The sequence below is a fragment of the Scleropages formosus genome, chromosome 15 (assembly GCF_900964775.1).
Source record: "Scleropages formosus chromosome 15, fSclFor1.1, whole genome shotgun sequence".
Taxonomy (NCBI): Eukaryota; Metazoa; Chordata; class Actinopteri; order Osteoglossiformes; family Osteoglossidae; genus Scleropages; species Scleropages formosus.
In genome coordinates this window covers 16,078,715-16,106,687 of record NC_041820.1, presented here as the reverse complement: position 1 = coordinate 16,106,687, position 27,973 = coordinate 16,078,715, and the positions used below count along the sequence as shown (strand labels likewise).

At 41.9% G+C, this 27,973-nt stretch overlaps 2 protein-coding genes across 2 annotated transcripts in view; both read right to left on the bottom strand.

Moving 5' to 3' along the window:
* The window catches only part of adck1 (aarF domain containing kinase 1), a 75,947-nt gene extending 60,053 nt beyond the window's left edge, over positions 1-15,894 (bottom strand). Inside the window, exons 1-3 of the mRNA XM_018727273.2 lie at positions 15,857-15,894; positions 14,255-14,393; positions 13,465-13,548 (exon numbers count right to left, since the gene is read on the bottom strand). Of these exons, the coding sequence (XP_018582789.1) occupies positions 13,465-13,548; positions 14,255-14,386 (216 nt within the window). The 5' untranslated portion in view covers positions 14,387-14,393; positions 15,857-15,894. The remainder of the gene's footprint in view (positions 1-13,464; positions 13,549-14,254; positions 14,394-15,856) is intronic.
* A 3,425-nt stretch (positions 15,895-19,319) lies between these two features.
* slirp (SRA stem-loop interacting RNA binding protein) lies at positions 19,320-21,311 on the bottom strand. The gene is made up of 4 exons (XM_018727513.2): positions 21,213-21,311; positions 20,729-20,787; positions 19,663-19,770; positions 19,320-19,560 (listed from the first exon to the last, which is right to left on the bottom strand). The coding sequence occupies exons 1-4, from the start codon at positions 21,277-21,279 to the stop codon at positions 19,495-19,497; spliced, it is 300 nt and encodes a 99-aa protein (XP_018583029.2). The 5' UTR covers positions 21,280-21,311; the 3' UTR covers positions 19,320-19,494.
* Positions 21,312-27,973: the final 6,662 nt, after the last annotated feature.

Below are 27,973 nucleotides of genomic sequence, written 5' to 3'. Positions count from 1 at the left end.
ACACGTGCATATGTATGTAAGACCACGTATTTGAGCAACTATAAAACTATAGTTATAGATATAGATATAGTATACTAAATCAGTCAGAACCGCAAGGTTTTCTCCTTTTCTCTGCTGCCCCTGAACACACAGATTCATAACATGCAACTACTTCTGAGTAATAAGTGCGGCGGTTGCCACTGTCCATACAACACAATACTGCCCTGTAATAAATGTTTAATAAGCTTCTGATGCCAAGGTCCTGCACTTTGCAGAGAAATGCACACTGGGTACATATGAGGATCCTCATAGTAACGCACATAATGAGAGGGAAGGAGCTGATTACTGTGGAAAATCATGATAACAGAACAACTTTCAGGTGTCCCGCACATAATCGTATAACCGCAATGTGATTAAATGCAATGGTCTGTGGCAGGACAAATATTCAATTCAATGAACTGTCCTTTGCCGCAAAAACAAGCTTCCGAGCCTGAAATTAAAGCAGATTTCAAGGGCTCCAAAGGTCCTCCCAGCTGTGGTCTGCGATATAATGAGTGTGCAATGTAACCCCTCGGCAAATAAATCAGCGAGCAGGATCTGATAACCCAGCACTCAAAGTACAACAAACAGCCACGAGCGCCACATCCAGCCCGGCCTCAAGCGCAGAGCTGCTGGAAAGCGGACACCTCAGCCACAAAGGGTACAAAATGCATGTGTGCCCACATCTGGGCATTAAGTTTTGGCAAATGAGTTCTTGGAAGAGCTCCACTGGAGAGTGCCAGGTCTTTTTGTTAGCAGATGCTGGAGAGATGAACTTGGCTGCAGTGCTGAATACGCCTTATCAAGAGAAAAGGCTCTGTATCCCAAACAGACAAGTCATTTCACTTCTGCCACCCTCTGATGCCCACTGTGAATTCAGACCAAGGGGTCTGCCTGCACATCCTGCTTTTTACCTTACTACCAATAACCTGCTCCTCTACTTAGGGCCCTGAAGTCTGGTCTCAGCTCACGAACTTCAGCAGGAACGTAGGAGATATATCTACTATAAACATTGTGTCCAAGCCCAGATCTCAAAGTTCCTTCTGTATTATACCAGAACTGGGAGAGAAGAAGTGACATTTCCACTGCAAATACTACCGCATCTAACCCAGTACTTTTTCCAAGCTTTCATGAACAACAACGTTCTGTTTGCATTTTTCCAACAGTTCTCATTCAAATGCAGGTAGCACGTTCGGTGGTGGGTCTTTGTGGTGCGTGCATGCCATCCATGAGTTTGCGTGAGTTTCTTCCCACAGTCTAAAGGCATCTTTCAGGTGAACTGGTAATTTCTGAATTGGACAGAGGCTAAGAATGCATGCGTTACATTGCTCTGTTGCACAAATAGGTGATAAAGTATAGCGAGGGGTATCTAGCAATCTTGCAATTCACCTTGCTGAACAACAGGTAAAAAACCATCGTATGTCACTTTAGAAAAATGTCTGCCAAATAAATGTAAACTTTCAGGTTTTCATAAGACTGAACTGTCACTGCCCGCAAACACGATGAACATCCCTGAGTACAGTATGTAGAGAAAAGGAGAATGTATGATGTCCTTCCTATCTCGGTAAGAGGTGGCAGGCTTCTCCAAGGGCTATTCTGACGTTTAAACTCTGGTTCTACTAATCCATCAACGCAATTTAACCAGTGGTTCAACTATCAAGCCGCTTTCGTGTCCTACGAGGGCCGATGAAAGCGTTCACAGCATATGGTGCAAGTGCAGCACAAATGTATCTCAGTCTGTGTGACAATGGTGAGGATGTAGACTCCTCTGGTGGGCCTGCAAGTCAGTGTGACATGCAGTATTAAATCATTTCTGTTGAAGGCTACATTTAACTCAGATTTAAAAACCACTCTAAGATGCATAAGCCTTTTTTCTAGCAGGACTGTTCTCCCACAGTACTGGGGAGGGAAACCACACATGAATGCATAGCTGAATGTCAAATGTGAGAATCACGGGAGAGAGCGAGAGGGGGAAAAAAATGGTGGGGGGGGTACCGAACAGTGGCAATTTAGCTCTCAGCCACAGTTAATTTCATGCTCTGCATTTTACTGTCATGCATCAGTAACTTCAGGCCACTTTAGCTCCGCAGTGACTGCTCCTACTGTGCAACCCTCAGCCTCCACAGAGAGCCCCCATCTCCTCACCCCCCACCAACCCACACCCAACAGCTCTACACAGCACCACATCTGCGGAAGCAGACCAGAACTGGGTCAGGTGGCTCTTAAATGCATATACAGAAGCAATGGGAAAAGATTTTTCCATCTGATCAGACAGAACCTCCTTCTGTTCATGATGGCTAGGTCTTCCATCTGAACCATGGGAAGAGAAGTGAGAAGACTGGAAAGGAAACAAGACCTTGCTCTCCAGTGCCCAGAGAGGCAACTGCTACCTGACAAAGCGAAGAAGCATACCCACATTTAAGCTTTGGACAAATTTCTCCATTGGGCACCATCATGTGTTCACAATGCAGTAAGATCGCCCTCACCACCATCGATTTATCAATCAATAAGCCAGCATGCCATTTTGTTCTAGATTTAGTACATTTAGTAGGTTAAAATTCAACAATCCTAACTGGCAGGCATGACAACCTCAGGAGTAAACAATGGTACTTCTCCAGTGTACGGAACGCACTGCTGACTGAATCATGAGCAGTGACCTCCAACCTCAGATGAGAACGCACCAGGCGGATCCAGATGGCAACGCAACCATGTCATTTTCTCTCCAGCTGGCCCGCTGCTTGTACTGCTTAACATCATGGCCTCATCCTCTGTTGCCATAAACGTACTGCCTTCATCCTCTTGAATGAACTGCTATAGGCTGCCAAAATGCAACGCTGTATTTATGCCGTCTGCCACTTTAATAAATAAATATTAGAGGGACAGAAGGAGTATAACAAATGAGTTGGACCAACATATGTGTATAAGATGTAAATATAACACACAACATTCTTACATTTTTGTGATTTGCAGTATAAATTGCGAGCTCAGAATATTGTATTATTACTTAACGCAGCATTTAAAATTGCATGGAAGCTATTTACATATTTAATTAAAACAGCTTCCCTGCAGTAATTACACATGCATACGGCTTCCTGTGACCCCTGATTTCTCTCTGTCAGGAACAGCAAGCGTGGAGAGTGATGTGCAGCAACTGAGTCAACGAAGCAACAAAACTAGGAGAAAAAAAAATAAAAAAAATCTCATTTGCATCAAGTGACTGCATAAATCCTTTGTGATAAAGAAATGTACATATTAAAGTTCAGCCGTTTAATTAAGAAGAAGAATGCTTTTTATTCTGAAATGGAAAAAATAACTACCGTCCGCGTGACAATATCGAAGTCAAGTCTATATAATGCTTTGGTCCTTTCAATACAGTCTAACAGTGTACTTTCTATTGCTCTTTCCCACTGTAAATCTACAACTCTCATAAATGAAACAGACCGAAAACTTTGTTTACATTAATTACAGAGCTTTCAGCTGCTATTATGAAGGAACAGCTTTACCTGTTTTTGGCTTATGAAACAAAACCACATCCAATAATAGTAAGTAAGGAATTGCAGCAGAGGATTTCTCAAGTACATTAAGAGGTGGGGGGGGGACGACAACTGACAGCTACCACATGACCGCAAAATAATGTTTTAACAAAAGTAACAATGTCACCAATTCAACAGTTTCAGGTTGGGGAATGTCAAATCTTGTGCTTTCTCTGCGTGTCCTTCTTCACTGGATCCAAGCAAAAAAAAAAATTATTTCAACTCTATGCAGAGCATTTAAATTTTTCTACTGTGATTATTTTTGGTATCTTACATCAGCGATGTCAGCGAGGTCACATTTCATTCTGATGGGCACGTTACACATTATACACTCGCTCAGCAAACACGCATCTAAATGTACAATTTAGCATATTATCATGGAAATTTCACAGATAAAACCTAAACTTTCGTTCACCTAGCTTTTAAACAAATGCAAATTTTGCACCTGTTGGCTAGCTGTCTACTTCTTCACATCTTCTGCTTTTGTTATCCTTCATGAGCTCAAAAATTGAGGTCGGAATGTTCCTGAGATGAGACGATAAGACAACGCTCATTTTCTTCCAGCTGCTTTGTTTGTTTACTTACTTGAGTACCACATAGCTTATATGGGGACCATGTTTTCCCCTCTGGCTGCCACTGCATGTCCCACAAGCCCCTGCTTGTGCCCGCAGAAGCTCCTCACATAACCTCCATCCACAAATACACTGCAAAGCCCGTCGTTTATGCTAGACTGAGGTTCCATATGCTCCTCTAAACAGCTAAGCATCCAATTTCTATTTACTGAACCAACCACACCAATGCACTCTCTTTAGTTTGGTACTTAGATAGTGTAAATTGTATTGTAGTAGTAATAGTAAATGTCGTAATGTTGTCCTCTGTGTCACACAGCGGTACAGGAGAAGCTCAATTTTCTGATGTATGTCCTAAACATATTGTGGAAGTGACAATAAAGCTGACTTTGACTAAGAACACTCCAACTATACGCTACGAAAGCTAAAAGCTACATGCTGCGCTGCAATGCTAAGAAAAGAAAGTGACAAGCGGCGCACACCTACTGTCAAAATGTAACCACAGAGCAAAAAAGGTACGGCATTCAAGACATTATAGGTCACAGGTTCTGACATTTCTGAATAATGGAAATTAAAAGGAACATATTTATTTATTCCGTTTACTGTGTCAGCTGTTTGTCTATAAATACTGGAGGTACCTAGAACCACAGCAAATTCCTTGTGTGCGTCTGCACACTGGCCAATAAAACTCATTTGAATTCTGAAAAGTAAAAAAAAAAGGAAGGGGGAAGGAGGCAGTCTACTCTTTAGGGCTGTTGCCTTTATATGTTCCTAGTTCCAATCCTACTCATGCCCTACTCCTTCATCAAAGAAATTTACCTTGCCTAGATTTAGAGGAAGAACTCGAACACACCCGTTGTAGCCCAGCGGTGACTGAGGGGAAAAAAAAACAGCCGACAAACACTACCGGTGCAATGTGACAAACTGACTGTACTCCGGAGTCGCACGTCTACATCCAAATATCGCCCCCTGTTGACGTTATGCACTTTTTCTATCTTTCCTCCGAAATCTACGTCGCTTTGGAGAAAAGCTTCTGCCGAATGGATAAATGGAAATGCGCTCGATGTTTCAGTGAAGGCTGGGGAGCATTTTAATGACACATATAGGCACAGTTCCGTAAGCGCAATATCACCTTAGTATACAATGAATTTCAGCTTATTATTGGAATGTGTCGGATAAAAAGCAAATGAAACATCAAGTAGTTCTCCATGAAGAAATTCATCATTACGATGCTCTTCCTGACAATAGCGTTTCGTACGAAAAGCAGCAGTAGTACATGTTTCTACTCAACAATGAGGCGTGAGAACGAAACGCGATGCACCGGAAGCCTCTCTTAGGAGGACGGAGGACTTCAGTCAGCGCTGCCATCTAGTGCCGAAGGGACCGAGGGTAAAGGAGCCCTTGCACACACGGTGTACGTACTGTACGTACACACAGGCGCTGCTAGAGTAGCACAGATCTGATCAAAACACATCGGCAATTTCTATGGATTTACAAGACGATGTGAGACTTGCACCGACCCAACAAACCCACGTAAATGTGAACGGAATTCCCAGTTACGAAGTCAGTTACCTGAGCTTTAGTGCTTCATTTTGTAGAAGTGATTGAGAACTACAGTATGAAGTGTTCAGTGACAGAACTGCAAAAGCTGCATATTTCCTCAAAGGCGACTACATGGACAACGGCTCTCAGGGATCAATATCTATTTGGGCATCTGCACCATGCAGGATGTTGGGAGCCACTCAAAGGGGCAAAATAGCTAATATTACAAATCTTCCAGTCTAGGTGAGATCTGTGGTGGGCTGATATGGTCTGGGCTTCTGGTAACACTTTAACATGGATGGCTCTTAGTCTCGTCCCATACTGTCCCCCCAGGCTGAACAGGACTTTGGAATCCAGGACAAAAGCCTCAACAGTATGCTCCTCCACTGCAGAATCCCATTCTCATGCTTTCAATCACTCAGAGGGACATTATCACACATTTGCATCCCAACATGGTTCACAAATTCACAGCAGATATTTATTTTCTGAATAACTTTTCTTACAAATATGAGCTGCATGCCTCCCTGGGAATGGGGGGGGGGGGGGGGGATCTAAACAAGACACGTTGTCGCATCAAAGATACGCTTACGTTTTTGTCTTCAAAGTAAATCTTATTTCCCTTTAAACAGAACAGAAACGTTTCTTGAAAACAAACAGCATATAGTGTTAAATTGTCACTAACACATTAATACAACCCTTAAGTGGCGGAAATCAAAGACTTCTGAAATCCGTAAATGTAATTTTCTGTATCAGAGAGAGGCTTACATTTGTGCTCTTTTATCTCGGCTTCGAAAATGGCAGAATCATGTGTGATAACTCTTATTACACTCTTTATTTGCTCAGGAAACACTTTCATGGCATGCAACTTGCTCAGCTTGCATAGCGCCACTCGTACCCATTCATACAGCATGCCCTTACCCAAGGTTACATGACCCCACTACGAAAATTCTGTTTTACAAGCTCTCTCATATCTCAGTTTTGCCATGTGCCAGTTTGTCTTGTGACCCCCACATAAGCCTCTGTGTGCAAGTGAAAGATTTGTTTTATCTTTATGCATTTGATTTTAATGAGACATTCAATAAACTATTATGCTTATGGCTTTTGTCATAGTGATTAACATTGTTTTCTCACAAATCACATGTCAGGAAACAGCTCAAAATTGGATGGTAATGGAAATTGGAAGGTAATTACTCAAAGAACTTCCTTTCTTAAGTTATCATACCAAGGCTCACTGGGCCAGCAGGTAGCATAGTAGTAAAAATTAATAAACTGTATAAATGGGTAAATCAGCGTAAGCAGCTTAGAAAGCTTACAAACCAAATACCGTCAACGGCGAGCCCCCAGATCTAAAACGTCAGCTAAACGAATAAGTATTAATTATTGAAGCAACTTATAATTTAACAAAATCTGGAGAAAAAAATAGGTAAAATTTTACCTTTGAAAACAGGCCCACGTTTATGATCAAGAACCTCAGAGGAAATCTGAGCACCTAAGACTACGCTGTGAATGCAGTGTGAGAGGTTAACAACATATCTCTTCACTATATTCGGCACAGTAACTAAAAAATTAAGTGTGCTTTAGAGCAGCACACGCTCCCTGGCCTCCACATCTACTGATGCTTCTTTTTCTTCACATGTTATCGGATGCAAAAAAATGTTCCTTAAGAGAAGAGTGCCATCTAAACCAATAAACATGAAAATTAAACACCAGTTTTAAATAAAGAAATAAATAAAGCAATAACAAAAAGGTACAATAGAAAATAGTAAAACAGAACAGAGGATATGGAGATCTTCCTTCAACTACACATATTGATGGTCAATGGCATAACCCACAGGGGGAACATAAGGCATTTCAACCTTTGTGCTGGGCTTCCCAGAAGCATTGCCATCTGGCTGGTCAAGCTGACCACAGGGTTGACACTCGCTGGCCGACGTTCCCTGGCTGAGCTGTGCTCCTTCCAACAACCCCGTGTTCACAGGCGGAACCATGCAGATGTTCCTAAATCTGTGGACGGTCTCCAGGCCGTCTCACCACAGCACAGTTGATACCCCTTTCCCTCCTGCTTGACTGCTAGGGCTCAAGCTGTCATTCAGGTCACGCCAGGTTCACGCCCATGAAGCGGCCCCAGCCAACTCTCTCAGTCAGGGCTGAAGCGTGTTATGAGGGATGGCCACGGAGCTCCGTTCCAACACAGTGTTTTCGGCTCATATTTTGCATCTATTTCCAATCCTGCGCTTGTAAAACACCTGAGAGGCCATGAAATCTATTTTAATCCATTTAGATGATCTTCGATACTGAGGCAGAGTTTCACTGTCAGCGCTCGACTTTAACCCAAGCAGCACTGAAGCTGGAGCACACCTGCAAGGGGTACAAGCTTCATGTCTGCTTTTTTAGTAACATGCAAGGAGACCAACATTTTCTGATGTAGCTTGATCATCCACCCAGCCATAAATCTGAAATCCATTTAATATGGGAGGATTTAGAGAGCCACTGCCCATGTTTGACAGATAGCTTGTGCCCCACCCATGACACATGCTCTTTGATCTTTTAATGAGTGTCCAGGCAAGAAGCATTTTGCATTGACGTGCCCATCAGTTTCAATTAAACTGATTCTGACACACAGTTGCATGCAAGTGAACCAATCACAGTCAACGGTTCCCAAAGAAAATGACAAAGCTTGCCGGCAATTGCCCACCACAGCACATTCGTTCATGGAGCTCTTCTAGGATGCATCGATCACCAGCAGGCAAGGTCCCACGTGAGGCAGTTCTGCGGAGAATGAGGATGCTGCTGCCACTGCAGTACCAGGGTGCCGTGTGGACCTGCTGCGCTGGAGGCTGCGCATCACAACAGCTCTGAGACGAGGGCTTGTGACCCCGCAGGGCTGCCCAAAGCAGGCGCTCCACCTCCTGCTGGTGCAAATTGTTCTGAATGCAGCCATCTGTTAGCCTGAGGTGACAAATGGGCCCCGATCTGACTGTTCGCTCCATACCTAGGATGTCGAGGCCACAAGCCAGAGCAACGTAGTCTATAGCGGAGCTTTCGGTACTTCTGTGATGAAGCCTGGCAACATAAACGGAGCAATACTTCCAGGGCTGGGGGCTGAGGAATTCTTGGACTGAAAGTATGAGGATAAGCAGGCCCCAGGGGCACACTATCTTCAGCTTAAGTTCTGTGGTAAGATGACGATGCATCTCCGATAGGACAAAATCTCCAGATGCGTTAAAAATGCACTACTTATGACCTCTTCAGATGAGCCAAACTGTCACGCCGTGTAATATGGAAATAGTGCATGAGCACAGTCTAGGCACAGTCTATGGCACAAAGCACACACCTTATGAATAAGCATTTCTGAATCCCTACCACGTGTGCTCCAAATCTCCTAAAACTGCAATGAAGTGGAAAGGTCTAAAGACCCATGACAAATGAGTTGTCCCAGAATGGGTCTATATTAATAATCATCAAAAAAGGAAATAATAAAATCCCTTCTGACCTTCATCTGCTTTTGAACAACTTTAGCCATTAATCAAGACAAGGCATGGAAGCAATTTTAGCTCCTGTGTCTTTAGTACAACATCATAACCAAGTAATTAATTAAGTATTTCCTCTATGATTAACTAATTAAGAAAGGGTGGAGTTAGAAGTGAGGGAGGGATGGGAAAGGTCCCAGATTGACTCTGGCCTGGGTTTTGAACACGACTGATAAGAAAAGAAAAGAAAAAAAAAAAAAAGAGAAGACGACTGAAGAGGCTCAACAAAACTGTCTTGTGAGTAAACCATAAACAATCAAATCAGTGAACTGCTTTTGCCACCAAGTAGGATGCCCCAGGCAGAGAGCCTTACCACTGCAGCTGTGGTGGAGCATGGGACTGCTGGACTACATTGGTCGAGGATTATTATTGCCATGAGAGTTAACAACACTATAGTCGTTTGTGGAGCAGTGCTGGGAGTCAATCGGTCACCCAGAGCAAGTCTAAAAACCAGTCTCCTTTCTGAGTGAGTGGGCCATAACCTACAAGTACTTCATGCACATTCACAGTAGTGCAGGCAAAGGACTCTACACACAATAAGATGAGCCCCAACACTATACATCATGGTAACCTGGCTATACTCAGCACTCTCTTTATAGCATCCTATAAAGTCATTGATTTAATCTGACATGTTCTTTCACTCTAACACGTTAATAACAGTTCTTCTCCAGTGAGGGCAACACACTGTCACACATGACAAGTACCCCAGGTTGTTCCAGGCTGCTAGGCCCACAGTGACACTCTCCATCCATCTGAGAATGGAAATGTCAATTTAGCAGAAAGAATTCTGATACTCAAAATTAGTCATCCAAGAAAATCTGAATCAGTGCTTTACGTGAATGCAGATAAGATCTGGACTGGACATGGAGTCAGCCACTGGAGGCTGCCTTCCCCTTCCACAACTGCCCCGCTAAGCTAATGTCAGGAGGTAACATACCTGGCTTCTTGCCTTGTCCATATGAACAACATAGAAGAAAAATTAACAATAACCACAAGACCCTTTTATGATGACAAAACTTGGTTGCAAAATCACCCAAGAGTTTAATGTCCTAATGTCCTCCTCACTCTGGGCCAAAGAGAACTGTTCCATAAGGTGCAGTCTGCACCTTGCTACTGCCTAAACATCAGGACAACCCCACTACACTCTTCTTAGGACGGACACTGGCAATGTAACATCTGCCCATTACTGTGTCTTTCGATAAAAGTAACATTTTTGCAATGCCTATTTAATAAGTACAATCCTTTCACGTTCAGCTCCGAAAGTAAGAGCAAACAGATTTTAAGGAGGCCAGACTGAGGAGTGGTATTCATCTGTTTACTGATTGCACATGCTAAAAGCAGTGCTTCACCAGTGATAGCTGGGATGGCTGATTTAAAAGAGAATCAGTGGCTGGCGAGACCAGAGAGAGGAGAGTGTGATTGGCTGGAAGTCTGAGTAGCCCTCCCTGGTGACCATTTGACAGGTGATAATGAGCTCTGTCTTCCCTGCTTAATCTGCTGAGTAGCTCTTTCCAAAGGGGCTGTGGAACCTCCAGCTTCTACATAAATCAATAAACGTCCGCAGGCTGTCTGCCAGAGGTTAACAGGGAGGGAATATTCTGGAGGCCAAGACTGTGTAGGAAGTCATTTTTCATTCTGAGAGACGTCAGCGGCCAGTCAGCTGTCACTCACTGCTTGCCTTCCTATGTTCACCAGCAAAAGTAAAAACAAAAACAAATCATATCACAGAGGTCTCAACAAAATGCACCAAAAGTGCAGACCAATAGTGCATTTATTCAGTTTCATTCAAATGAGCCCAACACAGTACTGGAGGTTCATTTCCACATCCTGAAGGAGAAGGGCTGATGTTACAGTGTGATGTACAATAAAGCACAGGACAAAACCATCGATGTAATCATAAACACCTCCTTTCAAAACATCTTAAGTCATCACCCAGTCATCACCACATTGTAAACATGGCCAACAAGGTCTCCATGCGGATGGGATGAATGCCAGCCCACTGGAGCTCACTAGCAAATCATAATTAGCTCAAATATCTCTGTCTTCTGACAGCCCAGATGAACATGCTGCTTTTACACAGAGTGAGTTGGTTTCTTGCAGGCTAAGCATCAAAACACGCTGAACTCAGCTGGCTCTGACCCTGGAAGCATCACACTGCATGAAACAGTTCCATTTACACCCAAAAGTAACATTACTCGGGGCATGCTCCTACCCAACCCCCTGCATCACAACTCTCTGCCCCCTGCAGAACTTGCTCACCATCCAGAATGCACCTTACCCGTCCTTTGCAGACTCGGAAACACACAAATGTCCCGTTTCATCACACCAGTGATGCATGCTCACACCTCTGGTATACTGTCACCGGACTTCGGCCTGTGTACTGCACTGTCCTGTCTTTGCACTGTCTTCCACTGCAGTATACCTCATATGTGGTACAGAGGTCCAAGAGAAACAAAATTTCATTCCCCTGTATGTGTAACTCACCTATAGAGGCATGACAGACAAAGCTGACTTTGACTTCGAAGAGAATGACAACATGGATGTCCTGTCGGCTGACACATGGCACAGGGTGATGCAGTGTACCCAGCGAGATACGCAGAGCAAGCAGGCACGGAAGAGATCGGCCAAGTCACAACTAGCTGCGTTTACACACAACAAAGAAACACACTTTTCCAAGCTGACGACAAAATAAATACATATACGGACAACCGTCGCTCTCCAGGCAGCCTGATGCACTGCAACCCAACTTCTATGCGCTGCCAGCAACACCAAAAACAGTGCAGGCAGGAGGATGTACACATTCACAAGCAGCACGCTGACAAGCCGGACAGTGAACAGCTGAACTTTCCCGTGCACTAACAATAATGTGAGTTTCTTCTATAAGCAGTTTCCATTTTGACTGTTACAGTGGAAAATACTTTTGGAAATGTAATTTGAAATGGGTGCGCCCTGTCTATCATACCCTAATTGTACTATACAGCTGAAGACACTAACAATCAATGCCCCTTTAATTTGTCTAGTCTAAAATTAACAAAAATGATAAAATTACTTACAAGTCTAAACTGTAATTATCTAAAAACATTTTACACAACAAGCCGAACTGCATCAAACCAACGACTTTATAACCATTCTGAAACTAATCAGCTGTCTGGATTAAATCAGGGCCATTAATTCTAATCAGTGCAAGCAGCCAGCCATGAATGTGGCTTTGCGGCCCCAGCCCTGCGCCGCTCTTTGGGCTTCGCGAGCTCCCTGCTGTCGCTGCAAGACATACCCAGTGGCGTACCTACCTCTGCCTGTTCTCGGCGCACTTTCCAAAACTGCGGGTTGAAAAACAAACAACACTTGTTCTTCCACTTAGGGGCTTTACAATGATAAAGTGCTTAGTGTGTAAGAGATGGACGGATGCAAACAGCAAGAACACAGTGGAAATCATTCCCTTAAGTATTCATTAATTATTGTTAACCCCTTGTCCAAGGTCACGGTGGTCCAGAGGCATCTCAGGAGCAAAAGGTGTGAAGCAAAGATTGACTGGGTGCCAGTCCAGAGGGAAATCTCTGTCTCTCTCAAACATACACACACATTTACTTGCATCCAGGTTGACTCAACCCTATAGTAGACATCTGTTTCCTCTCTTCTGTTGCCTTCTGGCTCTCCCCGCATTTATTTTTAATGCGGTATTGTAATTATTACTAAAGACACCCTGCCTTGTCCTGTGTTAAGTACCCTAAGGCAGCGTGCCAAGAAGGGTGCGACACAGAAATTAACTGAATTAAATTAACTAGGAAGCACTCAATACTTCAGAAAAGACTTTTAAAGTCAGATAATTGCATAATTACCTGTAATCTGTGAGAAAGAATTTTTAACATTTTTAACTTTAAAATAAGTTTGGAAGCAGTGACTGTGGTTATAACACTAGGCAGGTGTTGCAGGCTGGTTGGAGTGCGACATTAGCTAGAAAGTGACCGAATGACCTTAAAGCACCCCTCGTGCTCAAACATGTAGAACTAAACGAAACAAAGAAAACAAAACTATTGTTTGCAACAGCACAATGCATTACAGAATTTTAAATGAACCCTGACTGAATGAAGAGAAATGGTCACAAACATAACAGATACACCGCACTTCATACATTTATATTTTTGCCATTTACTACCAATATGTCTGATTTTTTACTTGAACATTTCAGCCTGTTTCTATCACAGTGGCCATACAGATGTCAGCACTGATTTACCCATCTGGCAGATGTAGAACCAACACAGTCTGTCTTACCTTGGATTTAAGAGCCCAGTACTCCTCTGATCCATATTGAACGCTTTGGAGTGATGTGATGTAGTCATAACTGATTACTGCAGTCTAAAATCAACAGCGGGAAAGAAAGAAAAGAAAATGTAATTTCACATAAAACACCAGTGGAAAAAGTCATTTGCAAATGTGGCTGCATTGGGAGAAATTGCTGCGGATCAAATTTTCATTCATTACAACAAATTCCTCAGTTTTGCTTTGATTTTACATAGCTTGGAATCGGGAAAAGAAACACAGGTGTCAGATGCACAGGCATGAGTACACAAACACACACACACACACACACACACACACACACACACACACACACACACACACACACACAAGCTCCCCAGTCATAAACAAAGATACGCATGCAGACACTTTTTGGAGGTGTTGACAAATCAGCTTCGACACACTAAATTAAGGGCACACTACCTTATCAGATGGAGATAACGTAATAACCGAGTCAGCGTAGCAGGAAATTAAGAGTTTACTTTTAGAATACCTCAGCTTTTGCCTTACTTGGTATCATTTCTTTGGATTATTGAGCCACCGATCGATTCACTTTTAGACGTAATAAACAGTCCTGTTTCATAAGCAATGTTGAGGCAGTCACAAAAGAAGGTACATACTACGAACGCAGAACAAAATATTTTAAGCGATTAATTTGAGCAAAACATAATGTCATGTCTACAGACAAGATATAAGGCAGATTATTTCTTGTCTGTACACCCAGCACAGGACTGCACCCACATTATAGAAAGTGTCAGTTTACCGTTAACGCGGCTCTGCCAAATCTGATGATGCTGATGTTGCTGAGGTCCACATGCTTGCCGTAGAGGTAGAACCCGGAGGAGGCGAACACGGCCGTGGCTACAGAGGACACTTTTAGCAGCCGACCAGCCATGGGGTCCCTATGGTGTGGAGAGCACAGCACACCTTTTTTTTCAGCAACACACAAATATTAAAACCATAAAACCAGCACATCTCCTGGCACATCTTCACCTCCTCACATCTCAGCCACACAAGACGAGGTTTCTGTTGACGAGAAGTATAGCAAAGTGGTGCACAAGTCAGTCCATGTTGGCAGCAGGCAGCAAAGCGGTTAGTACTGCTTCATTACTACTCCTGTTGCGTCGATACACTGAGAATAGTGAAATTCATAGTTTTCCCATATAGCATAAGAGCAAAGTGCAGAAAAAACATCTTGATGAAGCAGAGACTATACATGGCTAATGAATGGAGGAACCAGACCAGGTACTGGAGAACAATGAAGGCCAGCAGGCACCAGAGGAATCTAACTGTATCTGTATCGTTATTTTGCATTAACTCACCTGACACGTTTCCTGCATCTACATCATGTATTCATTTAAGTGATGCTTTTCACCAAAGCAACTTATGATGTTAAGATATTTTACAATTTTTTTTTACCCCTTTATCCAGCTGAGTAATTTCACCGAAGCAATTTAGGGCAAGTACCTTGCTCAAGGGCACTACAGCCAGAGGTGGCATTCGAACCTGTGGCCATCGGGTCCAAAAGGCACAGCGCTACCCCCCCCTACTACCACCTGTCCCAGCTTCTTCAAAGCAACTTACAATGAGAGCTATATATTAAGCTACATGCAGTTATTTATACATTTATAACAGTGGGTGTTTTTTTACTACAACAACAATTCAAGGTGTGTACTTTCATGGGTACTGGAGCCGAAGCAAGAGCAGCAACTCGGACGGAAAGCGACACGGCGGTGCCTCTGACCACCGCGCCCCCTGCCGCCACTTCAAGTTCTAGGGCTGCAGCCTCCTGGAGTCAAAAAGGGCATGAAAAGCACCTGAGCTACAGTGAGCCCCACAGGCTGGTGCGGTGATACACCTCACCTGTGTGGTGTGTGAGTCCTCCACCCACCCGTCCCCCTGCGTTACACCACACACGTCACGTGACACACGGGAACACCACCACAGACACACACACACACACACACACACACACACACTGACTCTGCCACAGAGTCAAGTCCGCAACAAGGTCCCCCTTGTGTTGCAACATCAACGCGGCAAAGCAGCAGCGAAGCGCGCATGAGGTGAGAAAACATGGTGACTCCGAGCTGCAGCACGTCACCACACGAAGTGCCACGCGCGCCCACACTGACTGACTGACTGACAGTTACAGCACCAACGTCCTGTGTCCTCCACCTCCCATTTATTTATTACGCAACGACCCCGGCGTTTTGTAAGACACTGTGTGTTTGACAAAGTTTCATTTTAAAAAACACTCAGTTCGCACTCGAGCTGCTCCGCTTCGCACGGCACTTGGCACAAGGCCGTACAATGGCTGTCAAGCGCCGGATTCGGACCGTCGCGCGCGCTGCCGCTCACTCACCGGTTCCGCGCGACCTCTCGAAGCCGCGCGCGCCGGCCGCTTTTTTTTTTTTGTTTTTTTGCTCTCAGCGCGCATGTCCTCGCGGGTAGGGTAGTTCGTTCACTGGAAACATTTGCTGGATAAGGATGGCCGAGTCCGATTTTAATTTAACCGAAGATGTACCGCCAGCGCATTTATAACAATTTAATTAAATGGTCTAAGACTACAAACATTTCTTGATATGAACAGAAATAATTCTGAACACTAATCCGGATGAAGACGTGACCGTGCAGTGACGTCAGACGTCAACCAGGAAGTGTAGTGTTTCGGCGCAGAAGGGCGACTCGTTGTATTGAGGACCACTCTAGTATTGCAACTGGAAACAAAGAAAGTGTAGGTAGAATTTAGCTCATTAATACTTTTATTAACTAGCTCTTTTTAGTCGATATGTCAGCAATTACACTTTTTATGGCAACATTATAATCTGTTAAAGTTAATGTAAAATGAAGTTTAATTAAAAGAAATAAAACACACATTGATTAAGTCAGCTCTTTCTTTAAGTCTTTCAGTGTTGTTTTCTCAGGATGCAATGAATGATGGAAACCTTCCATCCGTTGTCAACAACCGCTTGTCCCGAGCGGGGCCGCGGTGAGCCGGAGCCTCACCCGGCAGCACGGGGCACAAGGCCGAAGGGAGAGAGGACGCACCCAGGACGGGCCGCCAGTCCATCACAAGACACCCCAACCACAGCTTGAACAACAGGCCTGCCACACAGCGGGCACCAGCTGAACCCGCCATGCTCCCCGCAATGGAGATTTCTCCAAAACCTAAAAAAAAGTTCTACTATCACACAAAGTCAAATTTAGCATGAAGGAACCCAATGCTGCCAGCTGAGCGGAGGAGAGGAAGTGTGTGTCAGTTCCTCTTCTGTACAAGTCCTGGCTGGCACTGCAAGTGATCTTTATCAAGTTTTTTTTCTCCTTCTGACTCCACCATTATTATTATTTTGCAGGTCAGAGGACAATTTAGGCAGTTAGTGGATCACTCAGTTTCAGTTAATGCAGCTTAGAGTTCTACTCATTACTCGGAAGGATATTTAATAGTGCAATTATTGGTTACTGCAGTAAGAACCCCCTTGGACTTGATAGGATAAAGAATAACCCTGTACTCTGTGCCTGTATGTAGTTCCTGACAGTTTATACCTTTCAAAATGAGGTGTAGCAACAATTCTGAATATGTGCTGTTTCATACAACTCATGTCAAGAATTTTAGTAATATGCCAAATGTTAAAGCACGCTGTGTTTTGACAGCATTTAAAAATGTGTTTTTTTTTTTTTAACAATTAACAACAGCATTGGGTCACATCAACACAGACACAGAAACAGTGCATTGAGAAATTGCAAATTTGTCCACGTAGATAAAGTTTAAAAGTTTTAAAGAAGACAAAATTACATTATTTCACAGCTGTGATCATGTAGCACTATCGAAAGGTGTCCAGACATTCCAGAATTCCTTTCAATGGTCTTGTAGGTCACGTGTTAATTTGTCTAGTGGAAAATCCTCAACCACATATTTACAGAGGGAACTTCATGTATAGACTATAGCAATAAAAGAAATTTCCTTGGCAGGTATGTAAGTTATCAGACTACATTCCGTAACCTCATCAAACAAGAATCCTGATTTTGACTTAAGAGAATGGGGGGTAGACATGTTTGTTAGGTGTCAGTTCTACGCTTTTTATTGCTCTATGAAAACATGATGCAATACAAACTGGGTAGTGATTACTTTGGGGGTGAAAAAGGATCTGTTCCACAGGCCTCGTAAACAATACATTTTGTATGTGGATCATAACAAAGGGTGAGGACATTTGCAATCCAAGATCAATAAGAAAACCCACTGGCCCTTTTATGATACATTCCACTTGCAGAAGCACAGCATCCCAATTTATATAGAAGGATTACTGGAAAAACTTTAGGTAATTTTTTTTCCTTTTGTCCACCTTTAGCTGCTCATGAGCATTTTTCTCATACACTCTTATCAAGCTTGCAGACTGGAAAACATGGAACAGGGCACTTGTAAAGGTGCCAGCAGAAGCAGGTGTTCAGTTGTGATTGTTTTACTTTCTTTGCTGTGAATTGCCCTGTAAGGAGCAACAGTGTGGGAGATATCTCCATGCAGTTCAAATTGGAAAAATGCCAAGGTAAATCTGAACTTTACAGATGGAAGCGTTCTGCAGAGATAGAAAACTGATCACTCAATGCTGTGTCTTTAAAAAAGCAGTTCATGTAGAAATAAGTAGCAGTAAGTGTTTTGCCTTTCCCTTTTTCAGGGTTATACAATTCTGTTACATGAGCATTCAGCTGTGACTGGACAGGGGTTACACACCATGCATATCAATAAGAACCTTGCCAAGCTGGCCAAACCCCATACAATGCAGACAGAAAGGTCATCCTCGGGCAGCTGTTCATCTATACCCCTGTCTCAATGTATAATGAATGTAAAAAGGACAGGACACACTCATGCATGTAGTTCATCACAGTCCCCGTAGGTTCGCATACCAGTGGTGGAGGAGGTGGAGCAGGTGGAGCAGGATAAGTAAAATTAGACACCTGGCACAGACGGCCAGAGAGCAGTGTGCTGCCAGAAAAGACCATTCTGACAAAAGATTTCTCAGGACACCAGAGAGATAACACACAGGAAACATCCATCAAACTATGACCCAGAAGAGTTCAGTGAATTGTATTTCTACTGAACTGTACTGGCAGGATGAAAAACAGGAGAAGGAGCAGTTGCTGGATGCCAGCAGTAGGGCTGTTTGTTTGTTTGTTACAGGTAAGAAGTCCTTCAGCATACAAAAATGTCAGAGCAGAAAGCTGATTAACTTCCTATTTTCTGAATACCACACATCACTGAGCTAATTATACTGGATATGCACAATGCAGGATGAGGCCCAATACAAGCAGCAGCTGTTTCACCAGAGAATGACACATTCAATAGGTTGAAGAATCAACATCACTGAGATTCCTCATGTATTTGTATAGGTTTAATTCCAGCTTCCATACTGGAATTGGGGAATATCACAAGTCATGAAGTGAGCACAAGAAGCCCTTCAGGCGTGGTGGATACATGGCACACAACATTTGTTGGCTCAGAAAGGGCCCAGTCAATCACCCATGTAAAACCTGGAAACATTCACCAGGTAAGACATCAGATCATATTTCTGGATGTCAAATAACATTTTAATTGTATAGCCCATCACATGAAAATAACACTATTAAAGTAAAATGTGATACTGTAAAGTATGATACTGGATGTCTGAATTTTCCCTCAACTGTATTTTTTGTGTTTTTTTTCTGTCAGATTATTGTCCAACTAGGAATGTTCTGATGTAAAACCTAGACCTTGAAGGAAGGTAAATGGTGAAACCATGCAAGTGTTAACCGAAGGCTGTTTGAAGATCAATGAACAGCAAAAGAAAAGAACAAAAGGGACAAGAGTTTTTTATTCACCTTACTTGTAATAAAAGATGCCATTCATCTTAAGAATTGGCCTTATTTTTGTTTATTTCACTTTATATTCCATGGGTGTTTACATGACATACTTTTTTAAATAAATCAATCTCACACTGAATAGCTAGACATCACAATTGTACTCATCATTCAGCTCTCTTCTGCCTCTTTCGTGAGTCTTCGGGGCACAGGGTCTTTATTTCTGGCTACATTAAGCTGTGAAAGAGAAATATTTACATAAAGTTTAATATCACATAGATCATACTGTGCTCTCAGACATGCTCGTTTCAACAGACAGACAGACAGACAAGGACATACCTTTGTCCCCTCTATAATGTGAGAGTCTTTCTGTAGTGCGTTGAGCAGCCCCTCCTCACTGTTAAATCCAATCCAGCAAAAGCCTTTGTGAAAGCCCGTCTCTCTGTCCTGTATGATTCATAACACAAATTGGAATCAGACAAATCTCAGTGAGCTTCCATAAACGTTGGCTTGAATTTGAAGGTGCCACAATTACATTTAGCCTGTTAGATTATTTTCTCCAAAGTGACTTACAACATTTACACTTACACGTGTTTTGTTTGGCTGATGTCTTACTCCAAAGCAATTTACAGTGTAAACCTACTTAAAACGATTCATTCATTTATGCAGCTGGATATTTTCACTGGAGCGATTCATAATAACAACCTTACTAAAGTGTAGTACAGCAGGAGGAGAGATTACAGCAGATGAGAACCACTATGCCAAATGCTGCCTCCTATTATGATTACATTTATATTTAATCATTCATCATATGCTTTCTCCAAAGTGATTTACAACATTAAGATGCTGCCAATTATTTAACCATTTATGAAGTTTAATTAGTATTTAACTGACACCTTTGTCCAAAATAACCTGTGATGGTACCAGATACACTAAAATCATTACAATCATTCATCCATATACACAGCAGAGCAATGCAGCACACACACACTTAGATTTATCCATTTAGCTGATGCTTTTCTCCAAAGTGACTCACCATGTTAAGATACCTACAATTATTTAGTAATTACAGTACAGTGGGGCAATGTTTTTTTTTTTTTTTTTTTACTGGAGCAATTTAGGGTAAGTACCTTCCTCAAAGGTACTACAGCTGGAAGAGAGATCCAAACCCAAGACCTTAAGTTTGGGTCCAAAGGCAGCAGCTGTAACCACTACACTACAGTTGATCCCGCCCGACACCCCACACAGTAGTTTAGAGTGATCAGTCGACCTGAAAGACAGGACTTTTGTTTTTTGGAATGGGGAAACCGGATCAAAAAAGGGAGGAACTTGCAACTCCACACATACAACAGTGTGAGGATGGACCATGGTGCTGCGAGTGTGAGACATCATCGGCGCTACTTACAAAAGGAAGGATGCAGCTTCTTACAGGTCCGAACTGGCCAAAATACTCCCTCATTTCCCCTGTAAGAAAATCCGTGAGCTCAGTTCGCGCTCCTCACATACAGTCAAGACAAGAGAGACAGTGACAGTGAGTGGAAGATGACGTACTACCAGCTTCAAATTGTTTTGCATTTCTATCAGGTTAATACTGGTACGAAGAGAGTATTTTGTTGGTTTAAACCGAGAAATTTTATACACATATCATCCTTCACGTCGTCACACGTACAAATAATAATTTTATTTAATAACAGACAAGCTGGCAGAGAGACTCAGACTGGTCCAGCCTGCCCTGCCACGAACCGCTGCGCTGGACGTCATGCAGCCGAGCATGTGTCACATGAATTGGTGTCCTTAGAGGAAAAAACGCCCAGAAACAATACAGCATAATTCTTATTAATTTAAATAATAATAATAAAAAAAACTTTACGACTCCCTATTTTACGTACTGCTCGCGACAGTCCACGGTATCTTTGTGACAAACAGCTGGAACACCTTCCTCGTGGAGGCCGCCATCTTCTCTCGCGCTGAGGTTCACCCCTGACCCCGCTCACGTGACGTTAACGTTTAGTGACGTATACGTCTGTCCTCCGAACGAATGTGGTTTCTGGAAGTGTCGTCGCCTCATTGCTTGGCGCAAGGATGTCCTGGTCATCTGAGCATTTTAATTTAAATCCAGTTAAACTCTTCCCAGATGTAATAAAATGATTAAGTCCAGCAGTAAATATAACACTATAACACATTAGAGGCTTAGTCAGCAGTTTTATTCAAACTTCTATCCAACCTGACTTACAAACTTAAACACTCTGCTGCTGACCTCCCACAGTTCCTGCAACGCAAAATATTTTCTCCATTAAATTGCTTTCATGTAATAAAGGTGCCATACCTGTGTATGCTGAATGTGTAGCAGAATATCTGCAATACAAAATGGCTGTGAAAAATGTGTGTGTGTCCCAGTGGGTCCTTACCGTCAAAGTGACCATGTGTGGTAGTGTTATGTGCTCAGTGTTGGGATCTTCTCATCAACTCCTCCTATTTTCATAAATTTATAAGTTACTAATGCATAATAGTGTGTATATATAGTAAAATGAATAAATGTAAATGTAGTAGACATTTTAGAATGATAGATGTCATGGAAAGGTTAATCGACTATCGTATCTATTCATATCTCATTTGAGATTATTTAGCTTTTAGTCAGTTTTTTCCCAGATGTTTTTACAATCCATTTTTTTATTTGTGTTTTTGTTTTGATAAACACTTTCTGCAGTGAAACTTATCTCTTAACTTCATAAAACGTTTCCATTCAGTGCATTTGGTTCTTTATTTTGTTACGACATTTTCCTCTTATGGCATCAGTAACACAACACTGAGTTTTGACTCTCAGTAACGGTATGAGTCTGTCCATGAAACACAAGTTTTTTGCCTCTGACAAAAAAGACAACATTAAACATATCCTATTTTAAACATATCCTTAATTTCCTCGTGTACTCAGTGGAAACACAACCCTTTCCCTTTGCTATTCTTTACATCCCTCCTGCAGTGTAATGAAATTCAGTCGTATAACTATCATTCGCATACAGGATTGTGGTGACACAATTATGAAATATTACTACGTGGCCTCGTCTGTCACAAGTATACAGGTCCGAGAAGTTTTTGCTGAAAAATATCAGGGATACGTTCCCTTTTACATTTACATTAATTCATTTAGCAGACGCTTTTCTCCAAAGCGACATGCATCTCAGGGCAACACATTTTATTATGAATCATTTACTTAATAGCCAATACTGATGTGTTATACTGTGTTCTTGCGATGTCTTTTTTGTTTCAGACCGAGTGAAATTCTGCACGAATGTTTAAGTTTACGGGTAAACACAGACAGAAGATTTTCATCATTGCAGCCATGCTGTACAGTTCATTGCGACACTGAAAAAACCGTCTTTATTCTCGCCTACATCATCGCTTCTCTGCTCGGAATTTATCCCTGAATTGCAGGATGTGACAACTGTGTTCTACGTTGACGTCAGCACACATGGGAGACAGCAGAAAAAGCTCTCTTTTCTCCTGATGGCCTTACACCGAATTCACAGATGGAGCCCAGCAGGTGTGGAGCCCTCTGCGTGGAGGTGTTCTGGCCTAACTGTGCCCCCAAAATAGCCTTTGGTCAGGGTCAAATGTCAGACACCATAGTTAGCATTGCCTCGCTACCTCTTTCCTGACCGAAATAAATATATATATACTGTTTTTATAATTAGTTGCAGTCTGCTAGAGCTCCTTAGTGTACAGCTGCAATACAAATTTCTCCAGCTGTTCTATAGGAGACAGCAAGATTTATTCGGCCAACGGGTTTACTTATTGCTACGTTAGATAAGCACGTTAATTTTTTTAATGAAAAATGAGTTGCATGTTCCAATGTCGTTTTGCTGCGCAGGGCTAATGCCGCCTTTCAAGACAGTTCATGTTTAATTGTACAGGCATGACGCCTGTCTCGTTTATATGCTAATTCCATAAAAGTGTTCCGTGTTCGATCATATTAAATCAGTCAGGAACTGTACACCAGACTCATTTACTGTGATCTGAGGTTCACGTTGCCAAATGTCTGATAGCAAGAGAAGAATGTTAATTGAATGCTACTTTTCTGCAGGAGGCCCTCCCAGCACAAACTTAGCTGTAATAAAGATTGCAGCCGGATAAACAGCGGCGCTCATAATCAATCCATTAGTAAAATAATCACCTCCTAAAGAGAAAAGGTGTAACTCCTTCTCATGATGCAAATCAACAGTTCAGCATTATACAGATTAGTTCGTTGTGGGGTTGTTAGGCACCAGGTAGTTCTGGGAATGATACTACGGCAGCAGAAGTACTTTGGAAAAATTTTCTGCATAACAGAAATGATTGCAGCTCCTGTGACCTATGCTGATGTATGTACAAATTCATTACGGTACAAGATAAAAGCATATTGTTATTCTTTTGTCTCCAAAAATCCCCCCATGTATTATAAAATCATGAAAGAGAAGGGAAATGCATGTTTTTAAACTGTGATTCATTTCAATGTAATGTGAATCCACTACTTAAATTCTCTTGTGTGTGTGTGTCCCTATCTTGATTTAAATGCAATTAACGGTCAATTTCAATGCATTCCATCTTTTGACACAATTTTGAACATTTTTGGAACGTACCAGTATCACGTAAATGCATGGCACAAAGGGCTTGTATTTAACGTTTTAAACCTGAATTTGATATACAATTTTATTGACCTTCAGATTTTATTTTTAGAAGTACATGTCTTTACAGCATATATTTTACAACATACAGCTGCAGGAAAAGAACAAATACGTTCAGAAACAAGGATACTTATTGTTAATAAAAAAAGATATGGTTCTCTCTGTACTGATGCATATGCAGTTTTCAGTTATACCTGTTCTATGTGATATTTTGGTTCCACTGCATACACTTAGCAACCTGAAATGTTTGGGACTCGATGCAATCACATTTAGAAAGTTCCTTGCTCAGTACTGTTGGTTTTAAAATAAGGAGAGCTACAATAGTATACCTGCAATATATATTGGCTCCTTAAACAGGTATTGTGCATGAGAGATGAGGAAGCTGGAAAATGTTTTTGGACTCAGCTTTTTACTCGTGTCTCTTTTACTTCCACACAGTTCACTATTCTCCTCTTTAAATCCTAGCTGTTACTGCACCTTACCCTCACAATGATTTCTGACATGAGATCTGCAATGTTATGATTCATCTGAGAAACACTAAGATATAAAATATGAGCTGTATTCTGCACAAGTCTTCCACTAACTCTGACTGCAGAGTTAAGGCTCAGAGATAGATGGCAAATGGAGTTAAAAAAAAAAATGTAACGTATTTTATCCGTGTTCCGGTCAGCGCGATTTCATCTTGTTAGCAATATCTCTGTTTGCTTGCTATAGTCCAAATTTCAGGAACTGACTTTTCTGCTTGGTTGAGTTTTTGTTAGAAATGATCTACCCTCCTTGTTATACCCCCTGGTCCACTTCAATCATCTGTTATGATAGCTGATTTCTTAATATCAGTTTTTCCTAAATATAGCCCACTCTTCCATCACAGCTGTCCCAGGTGATAGACTACTTTTCAAACTTAGTTTTCTCTAGTTACATCCCACTGCTCAGTCTTATTTGTACTGATAGCCATCTGCTTTGACACAGTTAATCCAGGCCAGCTTCTCCATTTTAGTTATACCTAAGAATTCTCCACTGCTGTATGTCAATGAAAGACCGCTGCTCCACCTCAGTGCTTTTTGATACTATGATACCAAAAAACATATTGGAAACCCTTCCTTTGAACAGTAAGTAAACAAAAATTCGCTTTGACTTTATTCAGTGTTATAAAGTAGTTCCACTTCTTATCTCTCAGTAACGGCATGAGTGTATCCATGAAAGTAAAAGTATGTGATTACTATTGACTTTTCTTTATGTGTTGTGTGGAGAACACAACCTTGCAGAAGACATGGTGTGTTATTTCTCGCTCAATAACAGCAACAAAACAATTTTCAAATATATTTTAAGCACTAAACCATTTAGGAAAACATGAATGAATGATATTAGCATCTCGGCACTGATGAATGCTGATACGTACTGATGCGAGTCAGTAATTTTCAGTTTTGCTCTTTTCAGGGGAGTCTAAATGGAGAATAACACTGGAATAATTAGCTGTGTGCTGAAACGCGGGGGGGGGGGGGGGGGGGGGGGGGGGAGATAAATTGGCTATATTGTGAGCTTTTGTATGGCTTTGTATGCCATGGTAAATACAAGACATGTTATGCTGAGATAAACAAAGGTTACTTCTGAGCAAGCCTTGGAAGATTTTACTAAACTAATTAGCAGGGACAAAGAGGTAATTCAGTGCTTTGAGACAATTATCTGTTTCCACAGAAATAAATCAGTATTACTACTTAAGCATATTCAAGAAAAGACTAAGTTCAGAAAACTGAGACCAAAGACATAGCAAAGTGTGCACTGTGGCCAATTGTTTACTTCTCTTAAAAAGCACAAGCACCATTGTTTATCCGCATCATGTTGTTTATTCAAATTTATTATTTTTTTCTCGCTAGCACCAAGATATAAAACAGCAACAGCAGAGTGGCATTCCCCTGCTTATCTCTTTTTCAAGCAACAGCGATCCTCCTTTGCATTTATTCAAAGACAATGTTGTTGTCATCATCCCCTGGCAGACAGCCACATTGATTTTCTGAAAGAGCATGGAGCTCCTTCATTAGCTGTTGGGAGCGATGAGCTGAACGCATCCATCAGCACCGCCTGTTTGCTCCATGCGCTCCCTTTCTAGGCCCAGAACATCACTTCTCACAGCACCAACACCACCCTGATCATCACAGCACCCTGAACTTCTTAGTTGATGTTTCCTTTATTCGCCTGGCAGGAGGATACCGCGAGTCTTTGATTATTCTTTTAATAAGCAGTTATCAATACTTTTTTCTAACGGACAGTGTGTGATCACTTGCAAACATGTACATGTGCTATACATAAATATGTATGTATATGCATATAATGTGATTCCAGGTTTGGAAACTTGGCGAATTGTGTTGCATTACCATCCTCCTGTTATCCAGTGAGATAATGGTAAGTGGAAGTGGCTGTGGACGTCTTTGCTCAGCGTGGGACGGCATTCTTCATTTCCGAGTCCTAGCTCATGTGACGTGATGAGATAGTATCGTGCAAAATCAATGATGGTTTTATTAACACAGGAAGCGTGACAGGCTGCTTCAACTGGCATGCATACACTTTCTGCTGCAGACATTTACATGCTCAAGAAGAGTCACGTAGAGTGGGCGTTATTATTATTATTATTATTATTATTATTACAACAATTTGTTGTTGTTTCTGCTCCTCAGCTGCATAAGTTTAGCGAAATATCGAGATGTATGTTTAGAATATAAAATTACCTGTATAAATTGATTCATGTGAACAGTACTGTTATGCAACTTAAAATGACTGATAACATATAAAACCATCGCGCTGCAATAAAATTAAACAGGATTAGTAAGTTTAATAATAAAGTAATAGGGATGCGCCACCTGATATAATAACTAGTGTTTATTTGTTCAATTGTGGTCAAATAAATAATGGTAATGAAATAGCTGACAGCTACAGTGAATTTCTTTTGCATTGATTTATGAACCGGCATATGTGTATTCGTCTGTGGCTTCAACCTCGAAAAATGGAACCTTGATGAATGACCTCACACATCTGAGATCAATATAGAAGTCTGAGGCCCGTGTGGAGAAAACACTGCAGCAATGCCTTTCCCATTTATTACAGCTGAGAACTGGTTAGCACGTTGTCACAACAGCAATTACTAATAAAACCACTGAATACAATTCAACCTTAATGCTAAGATCAGCAATAAAACGGCTGAATTTATTATATTAAATTCTCCGTCCATTTTCGCACGCCCACGCGTCCGTAGAATGGTCGTCAGGTCGGCCGTTAATCCTTCGCTCCGGTTATGAATAAAGGCGTTTTCATTTGTAGCCGCCAGGTTCCTCTCACATTCTTCTTCATTTCTTGCCTCTTGTATAATTAAGCCTTTTGAATTCTGATATCCCGTCCGATTTTGTGCTTTTTCGCTGCTGCCTTTAATACAATAACAAGAACCTTTCAATCAAGACTTGCATCTGGCTGTCTTGATAGTATCGCAGTTGAGTAACGAGAGACGGGGAAGACACATCTGCTGCTGATGAATACCGAGCCTGCTTATTTTAGCCAGGTTATTTGATTTTATAAATTCATTTTACATTTCACTTACTCCATTTCAAAACACAATGGAGGAGATATCATGGATTGATGGAATATTATGTTTGCTTTTTCGCCTTTTCCCATTTGATCTGTCTTTATCCTCTCTCCTAGCAGGCAGTAATGGTAAGCAATAAACCATCTGGTCTCTCTCGGTAGCACAGGTACAGTCTGTTCTACTATAATGTGATAGTTGTATTCCTTTGACATTTCACGTTATGCTAATTTGCGTAATAAAAACAGTTTCGGCTGGGAAGTGGCGTTGAGGCAGAGTGCACAAGGTACGCTAATCATCACCTGCAAAAAAAGTCCGAGCACAACTAAATTAAATTAGAGCAGCGCTGCGGCGTCCCGGTGCCCGGATGGTGCGAGAGAACGTGGGTTCGCTCCCCGCTCGGCCTGTGTGGAGTTTGCAT

Coding starts and splice junctions, on each gene's coding strand:
- slirp (XM_018727513.2), bottom strand. CDS start 21,279: ATGGCGGCCTCCACGAGGAAGGTGTTCCAGCTGTTTGTCACAAAGATA. Junction 20,788..21,212: donor ACCGTGGACTGTCGCGAGCA/GTACGTAAAATA, acceptor ATTTTCTTACAG/GGGAAATGAGGGAGTATTTT. Junction 19,561..19,662: donor ACATTATAGAGGGGACAAAG/GTATGTCCTTGT, acceptor TCTCTTTCACAG/CTTAATGTAGCCAGAAATAA.